This window comes from Prionailurus bengalensis, chromosome B1 (genome assembly GCF_016509475.1).
Source record: "Prionailurus bengalensis isolate Pbe53 chromosome B1, Fcat_Pben_1.1_paternal_pri, whole genome shotgun sequence".
NCBI lineage: Eukaryota > Metazoa > Chordata > Mammalia > Carnivora > Felidae > Prionailurus > Prionailurus bengalensis.
In genome coordinates, this window is record NC_057344.1 from 204,535,950 (window position 1) to 204,558,092 (window position 22,143).

Here is a 22,143-nt window from a genome sequence, read left to right on the forward strand (position 1 = left end):
ACTCCTCCGTCGTCCGGACAAGCCTCGCTGAATCACAGGGTTTGGGACTGAGGGGATCCCGGCCAGCTTCGTGTTGGGACGACCACAGATATTTGGCTCCTGTACAGAAATCGGTGTACCTGGCAGGTGATACGGGGCCCGGCGCTGAGGCCTTGCCTCCCACGGGCCGGCGCTGGAGGCCAGTGTCACACAGCTTGTGGTCACAGCAGCCAGTCCTGCGAGGTGGCCCTGGGACCTGCACTGAGACACCAGTCCCTGAGGTCACACAGTCGGCCGTGGCAAAAACCACAGATTTGAGGACTGGCCAGGGGGAGGTGGGGGACTCAGGGAGTGGCTGGCAGGACGGCCTAAGTGTGGTGGGAAAGAGGAGGTTGGTCGGTGGGGAGAATTGGCAGTCTGCTTTTGGACAAACCGGGTGGTGCTGGAACTCTACGCGGAGTCCGGGGCCAGAATGCCCCTGGAGCACGTAGGGCTCAAGCCCCGACTACAGAGAGCAGCCTTGGGAATGAGGGAGGAGCACTCAGCCAGCCTCCCCTGGGTCGCCAGAGACAGGCTCGCCAGCTGTGTGGCTCCACAAAGCCAGGAGGCCCCGGCAGCTGTCACAGGCACGGACCAGGCTGGCGTCACCTCCTCGATGTGCAGGCCTGGCCAGCTGTCGTCGTTCAGCCCCGGGATCTCGTGCACCTGGGCCTCAGCCCGACGTCCTGCTCTTCAGTCCCACGAGGCTGGACCGGGCCGGCAACAAGCCCTAAAGCCCCAGCTTTGGATCGCGCTATCACTCTGCTCCCCCCGCCCCCCGGGCCTCTCTCCAAACCCCCTGGACATGTAATTCTTGGAAATGTCAGGATCTGTGTATCTGGCCCAGCCCAGCCCTGCCTCTTCCTGCAGGGATTCTGGAAGAAGGGATGAAACCCAGCTAGGACCAGCCTGCCAGGGGCAGAACCGAGGGCTGCTCCGAGCCTTCTGAGACACTATTTCCAGCTCGTACCTCCTGCCCCTCCCCCGTGGCCCAGCTGGGAAAAATGAACATGACCCGAACGTATCCTTTGCAGAAAGTGCTAACGGCTTTCTTCTTGGCTGGAGGTGGACTCCTTGCGCCTATTATCAGGCGGTGGGACTGCTGCTGTCTTTACTTGGGAGTTTAATACGGTGTAAAGAGGGGGTAGGAATGCCAAGTTGACAAGGGGTGGGCTGTGGACGCGCGTCAACTTGGAAGCCGAACCTCATTTCCAGAACTTCCCGTTACTTTCTGGTTCGGGTCGGCCAGTCAGACGAATCCTGGAGGGCATGTGGGTGGAGGTGGTGAGGAGGTGTGGGCGTCCGCCGAGCCGGGTCAGGCTGGTGGCAGGAGAGGCCAGCGCGCTGCCGGCTGGACGCTGTGGCTCCCGCGGGTCCCCTTCCCCGGCCGCCTGTCCCGGGGTCCCGGGCTCGGCACAACGCGCAGAGCCGCCGAGACACTGGCGTGCGCGGTCACGGCGGGGACACCAGGGCCGGCACCAGCCGGTGAGCGGCGGGAAGGCGCGCCGACCCCTCCCGACCCGCCCGCTCTCGGCCTGCCGGCCGGAAGAGGAAGCGCGCCGGCGCCCACGTCCGGGGCGGGAGGAGGCGTGGCCGGCGCGCGCCCGCCCCCGGCAGTGTGCCCGCAGTCCATTCCGCATCCGTCCATCAGTTCGTGTGTCCGACCGTCCGTCATCCCTGAGCGCGCGGCCGCGGCAGGTGCCGGGGGGGGCTGCTCCCGCGTCCGTGCGCGCCCCACTGCCCCGCCCAGGATGCGAGCCAGGGCGGGGGTCGGGGTCCGGGATTCCGGGCGGGGCGGGGCGGGGCGGGTGATGGGGGAGGTCGGGGGCCGGGTTCCTGGGGGGTGGGGGCTGGGGGCCGGGATTCAGGGGCACGGGGACACCGCCGGGGCTGCCCTCCGCCCGGGCCTCAGTTTCCCCAGCCACTCTGCAAGACGACCTGGGGCGGCTGCATGGAGTAGGCCGGGGCCCCCCGATGCCCCCAACTCGGCCCCTTGGGACGGTTGGCATCGGTGGCTGCGGTTTCTTTGCGCAACCCAGCAGCCTGACTTTCCTGCTGCCTGGCATCGGGGAGAGGGCGCACTGAGGGGCCCTTAGGGAGGCGGGCAGGCACTCCCTTTAGGGTGCTTGCTAGCTGTTAGTGGGTCGGGGGCATGGTGAGGGCTGGGGAACTCTGTTTCCTCCCCGGTCCAGGATAGGTCTCTGGCTCTGGGGTACCCAGAGGTGCCCTCATGCAGACCTGCCACACTGTCAGCCAGGCGGGATTGGAGCGGCCCCCACCATGGGCTGGGGAGCAGGAGGGAGCTGCACCCCGCGCCCACCCATCCGCCAACAGCCCTTGTCAGAGCCCCGTGTGATCACCGTGGTCTTCCTCGGCCTCCTGCTGGACCTCCTGGCCTTCACTCTGCTGTTGCCTCTGCTGCCAGGGCTGCTGGAGAGCCATGGCCGTGCCCACGTGAGCCCTCCCCCATGTCTGGAGGCCCCCCGACTCCCACGATGGCTGCCCACTGCCCCCAAAGCCCATCAGGGACTCCCCCAACCCCTGTCACACTTCCTTGTTCCCCAGGATCCCCTCTATGGCTCCTGGCAACAAGGCGTGGACTGGTTTGCCGCAGCCATCAGGATGCCAGCGGAGAAGAGGTACAACAGTGTCCTGTTTGGAGGTACGGCCCCAAGTCCCACGCTGGGGTCCTTGTCCCCACTTTCCTGCTGCTGGGCACTGTCTGCCCCCTTCCCGTGTGCAGTGTCCACTCCTGGTGGGGCCCACCCAGCATCACCAGACCCATGAGGACAGACCGAGTCGTGTAACCCAAACGTCTGTCTCTTCCAGGTCTGATAGGCTCAGTCTTCTCCTTCCTGCAGTTCCTCTTGGCACCAGTCACGGGGGCTGTCTCAGACTGTCTCGGGAGGCGCCCGGTGATGCTGCTGTCCCTGGTACGGGTGCCCACCTCTCACCCACCCGGCAGCGGCCCTCGCTGCCCCCTCCCTGGGTGTGCTGCTTTGGGTGCTGGCTCCTGTGGCTGAGGCAGGCTTTCCCAGAGCCGCTCCCTGTCTGCGGGGGGACATCGGGAACACAGACGGACCTTGAGTGCTCCAGAACAGACAGGGCCGGGTCCCAGCGGTGTTACCTGGGTTTGTCAGCCCAACTCTGGGCCCCTCCTGGCCTCAAGTGACCACACCTGCCCCGGGGACAGGCAGGTCTGGCCACCTCGTATGCCGTGTGGGCGGCCTCAAAGAGCTTCGCCGCCTTCCTGGCCTCCAGGGTGATTGGGGGCATCAGCAAGGGAAACGTCAGCCTCTCCACAGCCATCGTAGCCGACCTGGGCTCACCTTCCGCCCGCAGCCGAGGCATGGTGCGTGCGCGCTACGGGGCGAGGAGGCTGGGATTCCTTGCCTGGGGTCTCCCATCCCGGCTCAGGCGGCCTTCTCCCCAGGCAGTCATTGGAGTGGCCTTCTCGCTGGCCTTCACGCTGGGCCCCATGCTTGGCGCCTTCCTGCCAGCGGAGATGGTACCCTGGCTGGCTTTGCTCTTTGCTGCCTCTGACCTGTTGTTTATTTTCTGCTTCCTGCCGGAGACGCTGCCTGCGGAGAAGCGGGTAAGGTGGGTCCCAGAACCTGCTGCCGAGCCCCAGGGCAGGGGCTCAGTTCTGTGGGCACGTGGGGCTGGCCAAGAATGCTGGGCTGGCCTCTCCTCCTGCACAGGGGCTCTTGGGGCCACAATGCCTCCGGGGCCCCTGCCTCTTGGGCCGGGCATCTGGACCAGAGGCCAGGCCAGGTTCAGGTCATGGCCCTCCCCAGCTGCCTGGCCGGCCTCTCCAGTCCCACCCCCTCCCCAGGCATCCTCTATCGGCCCGGGGTTCCAGGCTGCGGCAGACCTGCTCAGCCCCGTGGCCCTGCTCCGTTTCTCGGCCGTGGCCCGTGGCCAGGACCCACCCGCTGGAGACGGTAAGAAGGCACCCCCATCACGAGTGCAGGACTGTCGCGTCTTCGGGCTGCTGGCCCCTACAGACGCTCTCCGTGCTCCCCAGGGATCCGTCACCTTTGCCGCCTGGGTCTGGTGTACTTCCTCTACCTCTTCCTGTTCTCGGGTCTCGAGTTCACCCTGAGCTTCCTCGCTCATCAGCGCTTCCAGTTCAGCAGGTAGCGGCGCCAGCCCGTCTTCCCCGCTTCAGTGACGCCCACCCTGGCCCATCCCTGGGGCAGGCGCTGGCTGAGGCCCAGGAGAAGCTGTGGGCTCCCAGGCTCCGGCGTGGCTGGCGGGAGCAGGGCGGTCAGACCAAGGCACTAACGGCTCTCCCGCTCCCAGCCTGCAGCAAGGAAAGATGTTTTTCTTCATCGGCCTCACCATGGCCACCGTGCAGGGCGCCTACGCCCGGAAGATCAGCCCTGGCAGCGAGATTGCAGCGGTGAAGCGGGTACGAGGCTCCCCCGGGCGAGTGGGGGGCAGGCCCTGTGGCGAGTCCCGCTGGAAGCGGCAGGGGTGGGTCCTGAGTGCTGCCATGCCCCCCCCCCCCGTCGCAGGCCATCTTGCTGCTGGTGCCTGCCTTCCTCCTCATTGGCTGGGGGCTCACGCTGCCCGCCTTGGGCCTGGGGCTGCTGCTCTACTCCTTCGGTGAGGGGGTCCTCCCGGGGCCAGGGTGGGAACGGTAGGGAGCCGGTGGCCAGGGATCCCGGGCCACAGCCCTCCAGGCATCACCTGGAGGCTGCCTGCCACCTTCCTGGTGTCCCCTGGCAGCCGCTGCCGTCGTGGTGCCCTGCTTGTCCTCCGTGGTCGCTGACTATGGTAAGGAGCCTTTCTTTGCCCGAGGCCCCCCAGGTGGGAGGAGACCAGCAAGCACCCGACGGCTTCCTCCCCCCCCTCCCCCAAAGGCTTGCCCAGGCAGAAGGGCACGATCATGGGCACACTTCGGAGCCTGGGCGCCCTGGCCAGGGCAGTGGGACCCATGGTGGCTGCCTCAGGTAAGGGCCCTGGGATAGCATTCCAGGCACGCTTGTGCCCCTGGGAGGCAAGGCCAGGGGGAGGCCACGCGGCCCTGCCATCCGCCTTCCCCTGCCGCCCCGTCGGTTCCTGCCGTGGTCCTGCCATCCCCGGGGTGGAGGCGCAGCGGGGAGGGAGGGCCCGCATCACCTCTCGGGCTGTCTCTCCACAGTGTACTGGCTGGCCGGGGCCAGGGTCTGCTTCACGGTGTGCTCAGGCCTCTTCCTGCTCCCTTTCCTGCTCCTGCGCAACCTGAGGCCTCCAGCCCGCATGGCACCCAAGGCAGAGTAGCGGAGCTAGCCCCGCCCCAAGCTGGGGAAGGGGTGGGGGGGAGGGAACGGGACCTCTCCCCTCCCCCTGGGGCCCAGCCCTGGCCCCTGCTAGACACTCCAGCAGTTCCGTGGTACGCGCGCCTGGGCAGTCCTGCCCGTCGTGCCGGGAGCAGGGACTCCCCAACACCTTTCAGGTTTTGTGTTCACTTTTCTCTCAGACACACGGTGTCAGCCAAGCCTCCAAATGACAAAATAAAGCAGCTATTTTATACCAAGTGCCTTTCGCCAGCACACGGCTGTGCCTCACTAACCCCCACCTGGGAGACCCCCGAGCACCAGAAGCTCTTACACCTGCACTGAGCAGAAAAGTCCAAGGCTCGTCCGGGGCCCGTGACCATTCTGCACAACAGGGAGGACAGAAAGGGTGACACAGGGCCCGCCATGATGGGAGCCCACACCCGCTAGGGCCTACGTGAGCTGTGCCCTGCACCCCGGCCACCCAGGGAGGAGGGAGCCCTGTGCTGGGCTCTTCCCATCACCATCCCACCCCTGCGCATCTGTTCGGACTGTAGGGGCGTCAGGCTCTCGGGCCCAAGAGCAGGCTGGCACCCCGGGCAAGGCGATTCTGGGTTCTAGGGGCCTTCCTGGTGCAGAGCAGCAGTGTCCAATCAAGAAATAAACACTTGGGATCTCAAGACAGACTTCTGGAAGTCCTATCTTGAACCAAGGGGGAAAAAAAATGCCAAACTGCTTCCGAAATTTAGACAAGGAAACTGCTTAAAGAATTTTATTTGTGAGTAAAACACGTTACAGTGGAGGACAGAGGACCCATCCTCCCAAGCCTGTATCCATATATGCGACTAGACTTCATGTTGTAATACAAAGAGTTAAAATAAACTACAAAAGTGAAATAAAAGTCATTGCATGGGAGGGACAAAAGGAAGGGGTGAAGAGTCCGGGGTCAACTGTACGGGCTGAGGGCTCAGCGCCCGGACGCCACCATGGCAACAAAGTGACACACAGGAGAAAAGCAAGTCGCCAGCAAGCTCGAAGCAGTGGTCAGCGCCATGCAGCCAGCCTCAGGTCCTGCCTTGGTGTCAGGAGCGTGGGTCCGCCCGGGGAGGAGGCCTGCCGGCGCCTGGTCAGGCTGGCACCGGGGCAGCTCCTGGAAGGGGTCACCCACTAGTCCCGCTAAGCAGCTTCATGTGGTTTCCCAGGGGTCTGAGTTAAGTGAAACTTCACGATGCCGAACAAGGAGAGCAAGTCACGGCTCATAAGTGGCTGGTGTAAGCAGTGAGGGAGGGACCACTGGGTCTTGTACCTTGCGCCTTTTACCAAAACCAGGGGGGTCTTCAAGGCAGAGTTAAAGGTAAGAGAAGACCCCTTCTCGGTCCAAAACGTCCCCTAGACGAGTGAGCAGAGAAAAAACTTACTAAAAAGAGGCCTGTTCACGGTAAAAAACGCAGGGTAAATTGCAAACCTGCTGAAAAAAAATTCTAGAAAGGACTCTTCCCCTGTCTTGACGTATCTTCCCCATGACAGGAACCCAGAGACCCCAGTGAGTGAGAAATGGGGAGCCCCTGAACCTGTTTCTGGCCTCAGGGTAATCAGACCACACATAGCTTGTGCTGGGCAGACACAGGTCCCCTTTGCTGTTGGGGTTTCCGGCTCAGCCCAAACTCGCCTCTCAAAGGCTGTTGTTATGCCCTGGGCCGTTGGCGGGCACGTGAGTGTTTTCACAGGACTGAGGCTTTGTGTCCACAGAGTGAGCTCACTCACCCAGCAGGTAACGCCAGCAGGAAACTACAAGTCTGATTCAGTCACCCGAGACCTGGGGGTGAAGGGGAGCCTAGCACACAGCACGGGTCACCTCACGACAGAAGGAGAGAGCGGTCAAGGCCAGAGCCGGCAGGGCCTCCGACCGTCTGGCCGGGACCAGGACTTCTCACCGCCAGGGGAGAGGGTGTCACCAAGGGGCAGACAGATGGGAGGGACGTGGATTCGTCTCCCCCAGAACCTGAGGCTGCGGGCCGGGGGGGGGGGGGGGGCCGCTGCGCACACACGCAAGGCGAGCACCGGTGGACGTGGGGGTCTGGTCAGGCCGGGAGGGGAGCTCTAGCTACATGGAGGGCTGGGCTTTTTGCATTCCACTACACGGGAAGACAGGACACGAGACGCGATCGGGGACGGTCTGGTGGCGCCAGCTGGTGCGGGACGGGGTCTTCAGGAGTCACTCCTCTTCTTGCTCTTCTTCAGAAAGGAGGGGGTGCGGAATTTCTTCTTCTTTTTGGAAGGGGACTTGCCCGGAGACCCGTCGCTGCCAGGGTCCTCGGCAGCTGGGGAGGCGGCCTCTTCAGCCGCCCGGGCGGAGGCTGGCTCGGGGCTGGCCACCAAGGGGGACCTGGTGGGGCTGGGGGGCTCGCGGGCCTCACAGAGCCCCTCCTCCTCTTCCTCCTCCTCCTCCTCCTCCAATGTCGGGAAGCCGAGCGCTTCTGAAGGCTCATCAGGGGACAGGTCGGGGAGAGTCGGCTTGAAGGTGGCAGCGTCACTGTCCTCTCTGGAGGCGGGCTCCTGCGGCAGGTCTGGCGGGTGGGGTAGGAGAGACGGGGCTGGAGAATGGCTGCCAGACCTCGGCGGGGCGGCCCCGAGGGGGGAGGGGGCAGCGCCCCGCGCGGAGCCCACCTGGACGCAGGGGCTTCTACCGACACCCGACTGACACTTTAAGTGAGGTGTGCTCTACTTCAGGGCCAGGGGCAGCTCAGAGAACAAGACGTAGGCACAATCTCAGGGCTGTTCTCAGCTCCTCCTCGTGGACAGGGCGCTCACGGACAGGGCCTTGGTCCCCGGTCAGAGAGAGCGAGGTGGGCAAGTCGGGAGCATTTCAGCAGGACAGTGCTCTGCGTTAGCACTTGAACAGAAGTTTATTCTAGAACCCTAAGGGCACATTATCAGTAGTCCTGAAATTAAGCCTCAATTTCAGCCCACAACACCTGGTCTCCCCCAAGAAGAAAACCACAGAAAATCATGGTTAACTCCAGACCCCATATATCAGCATCAAACGAAATAAAGCCATTTTAGGCTGGAGAATCAAAGAAAAGAGATGAATTATGAGGTAAGAGCTAGGGGCAAAACATCAGGCCATCTTCACAAGTTGAACGTGGAAACGTAAATAGGTACAGCATAACTGCTCTGAGGGTGTGCTTCTAGCGAAGGTCCCCATCACCAGATTTCTATACAGACTCCTCTGACATTTCCAGAGGAGTGATCTGAGCACAGGAAGGTCTGAGGACTGTGTAAGCGGTGGGCAAAATGGACATCATAACGAAGGCGGGATCTAATCCCCGAACCAGTTTTGTAGATACTTAAAAACAGCCTATAGAGTTACAAGCAACTTGCTGCTTAGGCAACAGCAAACCGTCTAGTACGGAGAAATGGAGCTGAAGTCAGGAGGGGCCCCGAGCTGAGTGTCGGTGAGGTGCGGCCGGCACAGGAGGCTCCGGGCCCCAAACACTTAGCACTTTGGCTCTGGGAGGCTGGAGCTACCCTGTCCCTGCCCTTAGCCACCTTCTGTCCCAGGATAATGAAATGTCCTTACTTGGCTAGGGCAGGAGGAGGTCGGGATTCACTCTGCAAAGCATGCAGAGGTTGCCTGTGGGTGCCTCCGGGAACTTTCATCGTGTGGCCAATGTCACATTAAAAAACCAGTGCCAAATGTTAGCTCTTCTGCCCCATCTGAACTTAAGCAAAGATCCAAACACATGCGACCCCTAAGCCGTCTGAACCTAGTCTAGACGTACTTCCGATCCAAACAGCGAAACCTCCCGCCCAGAGCAATCACAGGCTGATCCGGCCAACATGATCGCTGTGGAGCTTCCAAGGCCCAGGGCTCCCTGAGCAGGGCCCTCAGTCCAGGGGCCCCAGGGACAGGCTGCCACCACCCAGCTCTCTGGTGACCGAGTCCCTGCCAAGATGCCACTGCCTGGGATGGAGGAACTGGGTGTGAGAAAGGGGGAGGGGGGCCCTCTATTTTTACTTTGAATAAACAGAAAACAAAACTGAGTAAGCAACAAAGAAGCAGGAGAATGAAGCAAAGCACAGGGGATGCTGGTTAAACAGCAGAGGGCCGGACGGGCGGTACTTACTATGGTAACAGGTACTCTTTAGCACATCCACCTCCTGCTTGTGACGCAGCCACAGGAAGAGAAAAGCACAGGGAGAGAATCTAGGCATTCAGTCACAGCCGCCGGGTTACAGAAGAATGGCTGAGCCATTCTTGTGGACAAGGAACGGGGGGAAGGTGAGCCACAGGCCCCCAACAGGCACGGGCAGCACGACACAGAAGACCGAGGGACAGACACGTGGGCCACACGCCACAGACACGCAGTGGGCAGTCCGAGAGGCCAATGGAGGCCTGCACTCGCACGGACCAATTACTACGGCAGGTCCAACGAGGTACCACGGCTCAGACATGATGGAAGACGTTTCCAGAGGAGTGATCTGAACACAGGAAGGTCTGAGGACTGTGTAAGCAGTGGGCAAAACGGACATCGTAACGAAGGCGGGATCCAACCCCCGAAACCTCTCCCGCCTGGTTCTGACATCTCACTAACAATCCGTTTGTCCTTGAGTTACCAAGGCCAGCGCCAGCAAGGAGGGCCGGTTCAGAGCCACGTGGTGGGTGGCTTTCCGCGCAAAAGCGCTTTCTCATCACTCAGTCCCTCTACCGCACACCCGGCTGCTCTCCCCCCACGGGACAAAAACGCGAGGCCCACCCCTCCCGGCCGACGCCGGACCCCAGAAGGCCACGCGCCCTCCCACAGCGGGCAGCCAGAGCTCACCTTCCTCAAGCTTGACGGGGGTGCTGGGGGGGGTGTGGGGGGCAGCAGGGTGTTCTGGAGGACTCTTCTCCTTCTCTTCTCTGCTCTCGTCCAGAATCTCTGCAGGCAGACACACAGAGAAGCACGTGGTAAAGAGCTTCAGACATCGTGAGCCTTCACCCTCCTCCAAGGCAGGCAGCCCCTGCCCTCCCTGCCCAGCCCATCTGGCTGCATCCAGGAGACTGGGAGGGCTCACGACCACACCGTCTTCACCTCTCCAGGATAAACAAAGCCCACTATGACTGTGCATCTGAATTTCAGAAAGATTCAACAACTTTGGAAACGAAATTAATTTCTACTCTTAGGCCAGAGAGAAGCCGCCAGAGCTGACTCTGTGGCACACCGACTGGAGGCCCCCGGCCTGTCCTCGTCTGTCCTCCAGGGAGGAGCCCCTCCCCACGTCCTCACTGTCCAGCCTCCCCACTGCCGAGCTAGCAGCCCAGGGTCCCAAGCACCCTCACCCTGCTCACCTCCTCAAGGGATGGAACACGAGAAGTACGTGGGTTTTCATTTTCTATGTAGAACATTTTCTACCAATAATTTAAACCTGGCAGCTAATAAAGCGTATTTTTATTTTCTGAAATAAAATCACCGATAAGGACCAGAGGAAAAATTACAGGTACTAGGACCGAACGAAGATCTAGGAAATTTCAAGCCTACTTCTCATTTAGGGAAAAATACATACTAATATTATCTTAATTCCCTAAATCTCCTTATCTCACTTACACTTTTTATATTAATGCTTAGCATCACTAGGTCCCATATTTTGAACAAGCAGCTACAATCATCAGGGCCTCTGATCCCAAAGAGATGCCAACCCACCTTCCTGAAGCCCGATTTCTATCAACAAAGGCCTTCGCATCTCCTACAAGTTCCCTCAACCAGAAGAAGGTGCCAGAGCCCTGAGGCTTTCTTTCCTCCTGCCAGAAGTGCTGCCCTATGGCACCCAACACCTGTCCCCCGCCCCCATGCCAGGGGCCAAAAGCAGTGCCGGGCAGGGGTCTCCTGGCAGCACGCCCCCACTGGCACTCCCACTGCTGACAGCTCTGTGGTCACAGAGCACGGACACAGCTGTCCTGTCCACTCAACTGCTGGAGCGTCCCTCGTCATGGAGCCTCGCGTATGGGGAAAACTCCTGTACGTCTCATGGTTTGACTCAAAAAAACATCTTGAGGGGTGCCTGGGTGGCTCAGTTGATGGAGCGTCCAACTTAGGCTCCCTCAGGTCATGATCTTGCGGTTTGTGAGTTCAAGCCCCACATCAGGCTCTGTGCTGACAGCTCAGAGCCTGGAGCCTGCTTCGGATTCTGTGTCTCCCTCTATCTGTCCCTCCCCTGCTCATGCTCTGTCTCTCTCTGTCTCTGTCTCTCAATAATAAATAAACGTAAGAGGAAAAAAACAACATCTTGTAATCCGGGCCCCCCGACACCGGAGGGGCCCAGGGTCAGACGCATGTGTGTGCTCTGGAATCGGGGCCGGCCCATGCACCACCCCCAAGGGCTCTAATCTGAGGCAGGGACTTATGGTAACAGCACAGAGAGCTCTCGGCGGGGCTGTGCGTACATGCAAGGGAGACGATCAGAGACACAGAGCTTGGTGTGACGGGAAGACTGGGCTCACTCTGATTCGATATGCACTAAGTCTTAATTTTAACGCACACCTAACAAAGTGACACAGACGGAAAACGACAGTTTTTTGCATGACCCAAATTCCAATAGCAGCTATGTAATCTAAAACAAGACCAGAAAAACCTAAATCGGGGCAAATCAGAGACTCGGGAGCAGTACTCAGAGACTCAGGAGTAGTTCCCGGTCAATCCCCCACAGACCCAGGGCCATGGAACACTGTGGGACTTCCATTCCTAAAGGCAGATTCCTAGGGGCTGAGCCAAGGAGGAAGTGTGGTCCCTACAAAGACCAGGATTAGAACTTAAGGCCCTGAGGATGGCAGCATGAACCTCCTGGGCGGGGACGGCGGGGGGACATCTGTGCCCAGGGTCTGCTGGTCTCAACCAAGGCTGCCTGGGGAAAGTGATGCAGACCCACTGGAGCCTTCCTGGTAGAGGCAGGGGGAGGCTCACCTCTGGCATTCTCAAAATTCTTGGATCCACTTTTCAAAACCTAAAGTTGAAAACAACCTGCTCCGTGAGGTTCCGGTTCTTAGAACCATTTATTTTCATTTGCTGCAAATAGTCCCATTGTATTTTACAAAAACATAAAATACGACCTCCTGCGTCAGCAAGTTACCAAGAGAAAACAAAGGGCCACGCCAGCAAAGGGCCACACTCCCCACTGGGTCTGGGACCCAGAGCAGGCCGCACGCTGGGCTGTGGGCCTGCCAGCACACCTGTGCAGGAAGACCCTCCAGGTTCGTGGAGGAGGGAAGTTCAGCTCTCCGACATGGTCTCTTGCACAGGCACCGTGCACACTCACAAGTGTGTCTCATGGTCTAATTCCTTCGGGACTAGGAAACGTGCGCTCAGTGACGTTCTGAACTAACCAGACCCAAGGCTGCTCTTTCATGCGAGTCACTGACCTTATCGGCCACCGTTAACACCTGGCACAGAGGAGCGGGCACAGCGCTTTCTCTTGCTTCGGGGACAGCCCGTGTGGCCTGCGCCAGCATGCCCAGGACTCGCCCAGGACTCGCGCACACGCATGCTCACCTCCAGGGCCCTTCTGCTTCCGCTGCACCTCCCTACGGTACTCTTCCAGCTCCCGGTCGGTGAGCGTGCTGAAGGGGTTGGGGCCCGCGGTGCTCACAATGACGTGGGGCTGGTACTCCTTCTCAATGATGGCCTTGGAAGCCGTCACCAGCTCCCCCTGCAGACAAAGAGGGACGCCCCGTCGGTGGGAGCCCTGCCAGAGGGGACTCTCCCCCATCCCGGGCAAGGCTGCAGGCGGGGCGGGGCGGGCGGGTTTCCAAGAGTGCACGCGCACACACCCACACCCACACGCACACGCACACGCACACGCACGCATCCCTGAGACGGGGCCTAGGAATCGCCCTGGGCCCTGAGGCAGAGGCCGAGCTGCGGCCTCCAGTGGTAGGAGACAGAGAAACACAATTTAAATGCCACAAAACAAATGTACCAGGAGGAAAAAAAATCACAGGAGAGTCCTTCAGGTCTCAGAAGCAAAAGCAATGAGGTGCAGACGGACAGCACAGAGCGGGCACCTCCAGGAGAATGCCGTCTCCACAGTGACAGGCGGGACGGAAGAGTGGACTTTTGAAGTCAACTGCCCCCCCTCACGACAGCAGAAAATGTCAAGGGTTCCGATGGTCAGGGAAGGTGTGCTCGGAGACTGACTTTACTAAGTTCACAGGTAAGTTCTGTCCTTTTGACTATGTATTTAGCTTACAACCAGCTCCCGAAAACGGATCCCAAGAAATTGTTTTAAAGTCCCAAAATATCAGTATTTGTCTGAGGAATTTGGAGAACTAGGAACATGTAGAAAAGAGAAGAAAATAGAAAGAAAGCAGCTCACGGGTCACACCCAGTCTGCAGGGAAGAGACAGACCCAGGGCAGGGCAGGGCAGGGGGTAGGGGGAAGGCAAGCCTCAGAGGGAGAGAGCCAGGAGGGCAGCCCTGGGCGTGTGACGTCCAGCCCACCCTCGCCTACCCCAGCACAGCTCCGCACTCCACTGCTCAGCCTGGCTGGCCCCCAGATGCCCTGGGTTCATTCACTGAGAAAGTCAGCCAGAGCTCACACACGTGCGCATTACTTATCAGGAGCTTCCAAAAACCACCTAGGAAAGGAGAAGCCAAAATTCTGATGCCAGGCTGGTTTGCCAACACTCTCCTCAGTGAGAGGCAAACACCAGACACAGGCCGTGCCGACCAATGTGCATGAGGGACAGAGCCAGACTGGGGACACCTGGGCCACCTGCTACCCTGGCAAAGCCTGGGAAACCCGGATGGAGGGGTGACTGTCCAGCAGGCTGGGTGCAGAGCATCGAGAGCACCCCAGGATTGTTCTGGGACGCAGACCCAGGGAAGAGAAGGGAAGGACCTGCTGCAATTGGCCACCTCTGCTTAGAGAGCCTGAAGAGTCAAGACAACCTGGATGGTCAAGGGGAGCCCACTTTCTGACCAAGGCTGACCCAAAGTCAACCGGCTTTTCACTCAGAAGCTGCCCTGTCTCAAGACGGGGAACCGAATCCCTCTTCTCGGTAAAGCCTGTTCCTGTGCATCGGCTTCAGGTGTGCCATCCTCGAGAGGAGCTGCTGGGCTGACAGCAGGAAGTGCTGGGTGGGGGTGTCCTGCAAGCTGGGGCACTTGACCTGCTGCACGTGCACCCCGCTAGCACTGCCAACAAAGCGACCAGGCGATACGAGGTTTGAGAGAAATGTTTAAATCCATTTAACTCAACAGTTCAGAACAAGGAATGAATAAAATCTCAAGCATCAACTGCCACAGAGGCACCTGCGGCAAGCGAGGCCCTTCCCGCACGGAGACCCCGGGCCCTCAAGGCACCTTGGTTCCCACCTCTGCTGGCAGGGAGCCTCCTTCCTCCAAATTCCTCAGCCAGGCGCCAAGCGGCTGCCAAGCCCCCAAGACCTGGGCTCTGACCGGAATGGAGGACAGGGGAACTGCGTTATCTGGGGGGACGGAAACAAGGCTCGGGATGCAGAGGGAAAACGGAAACGGGATGCGGGGCAGCAGCCTGGGCTGAGAGGCCAGGATGTGAAGTGGCTGCTCTTCCCGCAGAGGCTCTCGCTGCCCCCCTCGCTTCCAGCCACAGAACGCGGCTCTAAGCAAAACCGATGCCGCCGAGGAACGGCCGCTGCGCTTGGCTGAGGCGCCTGGTGTGGACTACAGACGTGGCTAGTGACCCGACCTCTCCAAGCATCGGGCTTTTCAGCCATAAAACCCACTCGGATTTGAACTTACATTCTTAGTGCCGGGCCACGCGCTTCTGGGCGCTCAACACCAAGTTCGCCAGGTAAGACTGCAAGGTGGGCGCAGGCACCTCCCATTTCCCCCACACAGCACCAAGCGAGAGGGACTCTGCCCAAGGACACACAGGTGCACAGAGCACAAATCCGGCAGCACGGTCCCGGCCTGCCCCCGGCAGCTGTCGGCATGAACTTGTTCGCGCTAACGTCTAACAGCTCAGTTCACTTGCAATGACCTCCAGAAGGCGGCCAGTTACCACAGCTTCCGTGTTGGCGCGTGCAACGTGGAGTTCAGAGAGGCTTCGGCCGGGCTCAGTATTCCTTCTGGAACCAGAGCACCAGGGTGCGGCTGACAAGTTGCCGCTCCTCCTTCAGGCAGAGGACGTCAGGGCCTGAGTGAACGGCCATCACCAGGGAGGGAGGGGTGGAAGCAAAGGGAAGGGCTTCCCCAGAGCCCCTACTTCCTAAGCCCCAGACACATGTTCCTCAGATTCTCAAATGGAAAGCAGGTATCTACAGATTTGCCTCATTGGGAAGAGGACGTTACTAGGACACGTAACCAAGTTCTTTTTCTACTTTGTCAAAGAAAAACTCAACTCGCCACCTTGAGAGCAGGGCCACCTCGCAGAGGGAGCAATGCAGTCTGCGTTTGGAGATTCGCACGAAAGATGTGGGAACAGCTTCAGTCAAGGTCATGGATGGAGTCGTATTCTCAACGTAAAAATGAGAAAAAGACCAAGGGTGCAAATGTGAGCAGCAGGAGGGTGTTGGAGAAAATGCAGGCTGGAACAAGAATCCAGGCACGGGAGCACCCTCTAGGCTGGGCTGGGTGCGGTTTCCCCTGCTGACCCCACCTGGATGCAGCACTCCCAGAGTGCGCTGCCCAGACTAGGGGGTGAGGCACCAGAATGGCCAGGAATCCCATTCCCAGCGACTCTGACTTCCTGGAAGGCGGGGGTGCGGGGCCACATCTACACGTGATGAAGCACTCACAGGTGATGGTGACACACACCCGAGTCTGACATGCCGGAGCAAAAACAAAAATTGGGGCTGGATGAGGAACTGGCTGAAAAAGCCCACTTGAAATACAGCCAACCAGCCCACCTTCCGGAGAGTCCGAACAAGGTCAAGCGGAAGCCACCACGCGTGACCCAGTGCCAGAGAGACTGCAGAGCAATGACGGTGTTAATCAGCTCTGCCCAAGGGCTACAGGGTGGCAGCCACAGTGGAGACCCCGCATGGTAAGCACCCCGGGGCTCACGGACTCAGCACAGCTTCACGCATCGGAGAAAAGAAAATTATGAGCTAGCAAGACCACAACGGCTTAAAGCCCCAAGTACTGAGACATGCAGAAAAAAGGCCATCTTTCTCCCCTGCTCCGAGAAGTCCCTCCAAGAACGGCAGCTCAAAGTATATTCAAAGGATAAGGAGAAACGGACCTACTGAATTAATCCCTAAGTATGCAAAACCTCGTCACTGGTGAGGGTTGCACGCAGGATACAGAACCCCTGGTACGAATCTCTGGCAACTGGGACATCACTACAAAGAGATGGCATCTCACTGGAGGCGTAGGAATTGAAGAGACACACCCTAAAAATCTCCTCTGAACACAGGGTAAACGTCACTGCGACTCAACACCGAGCAGGCAGCCGCTTTCTGCTGTCAGCACCGAGCTGTGCACACCAGCACACCTGCAGGGCCCTCACGGGGCTCCTTCCAACGGGGCAGGTTACATCACACAGACTTCCCACCTGCCATCCACATCAACGTGTGCGTGTACACAGCTTACTACTCCTGGCTTCAAATTTCCATGTCTCTTTTCCCCTGTGAAACACTTTTTAAAGAATCATCTAGGACTTTTTTTTTTTTTAGGAGAAAAACTAAATATATCTCATCAACAATAGAAACTGTCCAGTTTTACTTTCCGTTCCTCTGAAATGCTGTCTTTCAATTCTACAACCTCCAACGGCCACATTCACTACGCGTGCGGTCACAGCAGAGCAAGCAAAGGTAGAAGGTTGCACAGGGAGCCACCTCTGCCCACAGGCGGCCCGTATGAGCCTTCTGCCATCGACATCTCATAAAAGGCAAACGAAACCCAAAAGCATGCACTAACCAGAGTCACGTGCAGACCCTCAGAAATGCGCCACGCATCGTGAGCCCTTTCTCCCCAACCTCGTGGATGCCTCGTGGATGCCGAGGATTATAAAAATAACCTCGTACCAGACACTCTAATTAAAGAACAGAACAGGCAGAACGGAACCTCGGTCCATCGCAGAGGCAGGGGTAACTGAGACGGTGCCCGGCAAGAGCAGACAGGTGGGGACGGGGCGGGTGGAAGGGCGGCGCGTGCCGAGAGGCGGTCAAGGACAGGGCGGTGAGTACCTTTCTACAAGACAGAGATCTAGCAGGACTAAAGGTCTGCTCTGTAAGCTCGAGCCCTTCGATTGTTTCCGTACAGTCAGAGAGGGGTGCGTCCTGCAACAGTAAACTGAGTCATCAGAGCCCGCCAGGCCCGGCTTCGAAACAGCAACTGAGAGCACAGGATGGAGCTGGCTGAGAGCATGCAGCAGAGACGGCCGTCCACGGCGGTGCAGCAGTGATGGCGGTGCACGTGCAGACACAGACCACAAGACCAGGACCACGGCTGCCCCAACTCAGAGCACAAACACCTACCCTGCAGGGTCGCGTTGAAAGCAGCAGGTGGCAACTCAATTTTCAGAGATAACTACTTACACGATTATCTTCAATGTGCCACGAAGTACAGTGCTCTTACAGAAAGGCATGTAAATGCAGACATTTACAGGTGCCCTCTGTAACCACTTTTCCCCAAGCAGCACTTTATTGCAGAGGGCGATACACACGAGAACAGAAACGTCCGTTAAACCCACCCTCTTGTGGCATCTTCCACCGTTCACTGCCAAACCAGGGCAAATCCAGGCCCCAAAGCAGGTGGCGTGAGTGCCACCCTCACACAGGCATGCATTACACGGAGCAGGGCTGGGGAGGACACGGCCCGTGGGCATGCTTGTGCTACGTCTACAACTTCAGGGAAAGTGGGGGGCTGTTTCTCATCATGAGGATTTTTCACAGAGGTAGGTCTTGCCTAGAACACTTACCTCACAGCATCATTCTCTGCCAAGTCAAGAATAACTTTGGAGTGGCCGGTCATTAGAGCCACCACCCACTACTATCAGACGCCCTGGGCTCTCACCTGGACAAGGCTCCTGTCCATCACTACACCACACAAAACCTGGGACTGGGGGCCAGCCGTCTTAATGTCCTGCAAGTTCTGCTCTCGGATCTGAGGACACAAGAAGGAGAAACACACATCAACAGAACGGAGAAGACTCGCCACGACTTGAGTCACCCCGCATGTGCACTGGGGCCCCAGAGGCCCTGCCCTGCCCTGCCCCTCAGGGCCCCACATGGCCACAGTGCCTGTCTGGTGGTGCTAGTCCGGCCCGTTTAGAGGTTCACAAGTCCAAGGGGATGGACTCTCTGCACCTTCTGGATGGCTCTGGCAAGCACCGATCTCTAACCGTACTCACTCCTCGAGGAGAAACATTCCCTACGAGCCCCTCTCACGGTGGCACTGTGAACACTGGTGGATCTCATGTTCCATCTGACACATCAAACATTCAAAGCTCAGCGAATGAACGCTGAAACGCGGGGGCAAAGGCTGCTCTTGCCAGAAACAGGCTGTCGCTTCCGATTCTGCCCACTATGGGAGCAAGCATCTGTTCAGGAACCGGGGCCCCAGGCTGTCTGCTGCTCACACACCACGCTTGTTAGCACAGGCGCACAAGCAGTGGAAGGAGAGGGCCTCGGCTGCAGCGGTGGGAGCCCTCCGCGAGGGGCGAGCACGTGCCGCCTCCGTCCCAGCCGCCACCACCTCCGCCTGCACACAAGTTCCTGCCACGGGCTGACGTCAGCCACTACGTACCTTGTTCCTCATCTCCTGGACTTCTTTGGGGTTAGTGTTCAATGGAACAAACAGGTTAGGGACAGCGGAGGTGGAGGTTCTGTGTCCATCCTCTTTAGTCCACTGTAAACATCAAGAACGGTTGAAAAGTCAGAACTGGGACAACGGTTACGTGATGCCACAGCATCCAATCTGTCCCACGTGTCTCACACCTGGTCATGCATGAACATCACAGAGAATGAACCAATGACCACACCTCCTGTCACTGCAGCAGTGGGATCGGGGCAGGGCGTGTGCAAACAGAAACCAGTAACGGTGGAAGCCAGAGTCGTGACTGACCGGCACACGCCATCCAGAAGGCCCGGCAGAGGCTGACGACGGAGCTACGCTCTGCAACTCCCGCGGACTAGCCATGGGGGGACCCCTCAGAGCACATTGGTTCACCGCCCTGAGAGTCATCAATGCCAAAGCCGCTGGAAGCATGAGATGGCAGGGTCATGAAAAGCGATGTGATGTTGCCACCCAGGTAAAGGGAAAGACCGGACTGGGAGGCAAGAGTGGGCGTCACCAAAGTTTTGCATGAAAATAAAGTACAGCATTAGAACGTGCTGTTGGCATAGCTTTTCAACCCAAGAAAATTGCTGCACGAACGTATATACAGTAGCTGCCTGGTGGGAGGGTTTGGTGATGTCGAATATTTTATATAACTTAATACTTCAGAGTGTTACAAAAATATCCCAAACAAACTTGAAGCGCTTCATGAGTTTTTATCAGAAGGCCGTTTTAGATATCAGTGCATAGCATCAGCACACCGCGCCTTTCACATTTTGTCTTTATTTTTGGATCTCCAATCACACACGAGCTTTTCAATCAAATTCTAATTCTGAGGCACGGGTGGGCACTGAACATTAAAACAAGGCCAGCAATGTTTCGCCTTTGAGAGTATTTTCAGGAGGCAGTAAGATGGCCATAAACCGTAAGACTTTAAAGAAAGCAACAGACTGGCAAATGCTTATTAGCTGCTGCGGAGGGAAGTGTGGGATGGGCATGAGCTGTGAGGTACTCACTGACAGTTATCTTCTCAGATAAAAATAACTCCAGCTTTTTATTAAAAATAAGTTTTAGTCAAAACATTAAAGCAATAACCTTGGAAGCGTGAACACGTTTGAAACTTGAGAACAGTTACTGTAAGTTAACATACCAACCTGGGAACACTGCATGGCATGCCCAATACTCCGGAGCAGTAGGAAACAAATTTAAGTGCTGAACAAGGTCTCCCCTTCAATGTGCACACTGACTAAAACACGCAAAGTGATTTCATATTGTTTCAAGACAATAGCAAATAAAGCTCAAAGCTGAGGCTACACATGTGCTTAGAAAAACTTCATCACGGCAACTCAGCACTATGTACGTATATCCTCAGCAGGAAGGTGGTTTTTAGGCCCACGCCCTTTAACAAGTAAAATAAATAAAAACAAAACAGCTGAAACTGGGGAGAAGAAAAGAGGGAGAGGAGGAGGAGGCGGAAGGAGAGAGGAGAGACGGGCTCCACGTGACAAGTCTGCTCAGGAGCACAGAGGCTCTCGCACCAGGACCACCTGGGGAAGACAGAACTGTCTTCTTTGGAATAAATCTATAAAGTAAGAACACTGTTATTACGGGAACAGGAGGCCCCGCATGCTTGCTCGGGGCACACCGTGTTAGGCCATCTGACCTCACGGGTCACCTGCGTGCCTGCCCCGGCCGCTCCAGGGTCCCCCTCTGTGTGGCACAGGAGCCGCTGAATTGTCAGAGGCTGGGTTACGGGGCAGTGAAGACCGGTCTTCACAGGACGTGAGCACCAAGACAGCAAAGTGTCTTTGAGGGCCGTGTCTGTGATTACGGAAACAAAGCGCGCCTCGCAGGGTCTGTCGCTGGTGCCTGCAGATGGCCTGCGCCGCACTTGGGTCATGCCACACCCAGCAGGAGCCACAGGACTCACCACTACGGCCGTCTACTCACATGCAACAGTCCATGCAGAAGGTAGCTGGCTTAGAGCATTCGGAGGCTTTGGGACAGCAAGCGGGGAACGAGGCCAACAAGAAAGGACGAGGTCAGCTGGGAAAATGCCCGTGAGACACCAGGGAAAACTGCTTAAGAAAACACTGAAGCCTTTAAAGAACAGACTGCAGTCTGGCGATGACAACACTGAAATAACAGGTTACGACTGAACTACTTTTCCGTGCATGAAGCATTAGGATTCCTTGAACATAATTTGAATTAAATGTCAGCTCCAACTTTTAGATTAATATGTGTAAGTTACTTAGTATTTTCGCTACGCACAGAGTTAGGTGATGTGGGGGTTACTGAAGAAGTGCTGCGTATCTTAAGCAGTTTCAAGCAGACAGTATTACTTGAATTATAGCTAATGCATACGGCAGGTCCGGTTTGGGCTAAAGAAGGTTAAGGAGGAAGGTTTGCTCGAAATCCAGGTCAGAAAGGCTAGATTCCCAAAGCCTCCGAAGCCCCAGCTACCCAACTTGCTCTACATCATCTAACTATGAACAGTAAGGTAGGCACAGACCAAGCAGTTGGTAATACAGCTTGGCACGCAGACACCGGACGAGAGAGACTGCAGCAAGGGTTTCACGTGATCGTGTGTAATGTTCGTCCACACCTTAGTCTTCGACTTGGGACTGCTTCCGTTCTGCCCTTCCTCAGAAGCATCGTCACCCCGGCCAGAGTTCAGCCATCTTGTCTTCTCTCGCTGCTGCTTCTGAAAACTGTGTCTGAGAGGGGAGCCAGTGCCCGGATCCCCGTCACTAGCAAAGGAGTACCCTGTGACACTCGCAGGAACCTCCACATCGCTGTACTTTTTAGATTTCTCTCTCAGAGCAGGGTATCGGTAAGGGTAGCCAGTTCTGTAACCCTAGGGTCCAAAGAGAATGAAAGACCGTCAATATGCCAGATCTCACAACAGTTTCACTTTGGGGAATTGCGTGGAAATACCTACAAAAGCTGGACAGGCACACACGCGACAACTCCGCACTCCCAGATACATGCCGACAGAGACGCACAAACATTCACCAAAATCCTGACCGCAGATTAGACAAAGCCAGCAACACCAGAATGGGCAAACTGCAGCATCCACGCAACGGACTAGGGGGCCGGATTCAGAGCAAATGCTCCATCACCAG

General features: G+C 57.8%; 2 protein-coding genes across 27 annotated transcripts in view; one reads left to right on the forward strand and one right to left on the reverse strand.

Annotated features, from left to right (window-relative positions):
• Window positions 1-33: 33 nt before the first annotated feature.
• MFSD10 (major facilitator superfamily domain containing 10) lies at window positions 34-5,543 on the forward strand. Of its 14 annotated transcripts, none has more exons than XM_043573130.1 (13): window positions 1,595-1,716; window positions 2,272-2,472; window positions 2,584-2,680; window positions 2,848-2,951; window positions 3,280-3,370; window positions 3,456-3,613; window positions 3,854-3,962; window positions 4,046-4,157; window positions 4,324-4,432; window positions 4,539-4,629; window positions 4,753-4,800; window positions 4,887-4,976; window positions 5,168-5,543. In XM_043573130.1, exons 2-13 carry the CDS (start codon window positions 2,299-2,301, stop codon window positions 5,284-5,286), a joined length of 1,302 nt encoding a protein of 433 aa, XP_043429065.1. In that variant the 5' UTR covers window positions 1,595-1,716; window positions 2,272-2,298; the 3' UTR covers window positions 5,287-5,543. The 14 variants fall into 14 exon arrangements, 12 of the variants coding, with proteins under 12 accessions (XP_043429057.1, XP_043429060.1, XP_043429061.1 ...); XM_043573127.1 differs by having other exon boundaries at window positions 1,596-1,716; window positions 3,212-3,370; window positions 3,452-3,613; XM_043573134.1 differs by having other exon boundaries at window positions 1,620-1,716; window positions 2,276-2,472; window positions 3,212-3,370; window positions 3,452-3,613.
• Window positions 5,544-6,026: 483 nt separating this feature from the next.
• Window positions 6,027-22,143, reverse strand: part of ADD1 (adducin 1) — an 87,299-nt gene continuing 71,182 nt past the window's right edge. For 2 of the 13 annotated variants that reach the window (XM_043573109.1, XM_043573110.1), the window contains exons 10-16: window positions 21,531-21,875; window positions 18,989-19,090; window positions 18,257-18,346; window positions 17,428-17,520; window positions 12,809-12,965; window positions 10,106-10,204; window positions 6,027-7,849 (exon numbers count right to left, since the gene is read on the reverse strand). In XM_043573109.1, coding sequence (XP_043429044.1) covers window positions 7,491-7,849; window positions 10,106-10,204; window positions 12,809-12,965; window positions 17,428-17,520; window positions 18,257-18,346; window positions 18,989-19,090; window positions 21,531-21,875 — 1,245 coding nt within the window. In that variant the 3' untranslated portion in view covers window positions 6,027-7,490. Of the gene's footprint in view, window positions 7,850-9,408; window positions 9,444-10,105; window positions 10,205-12,808; window positions 12,966-17,427; window positions 17,521-18,256; window positions 18,347-18,988; window positions 19,091-21,530; window positions 21,876-22,143 lie in introns of those variants that run through there. The other 11 variants (XM_043573118.1, XM_043573114.1, XM_043573120.1 and 8 more) reach the window with 11 other exon arrangements.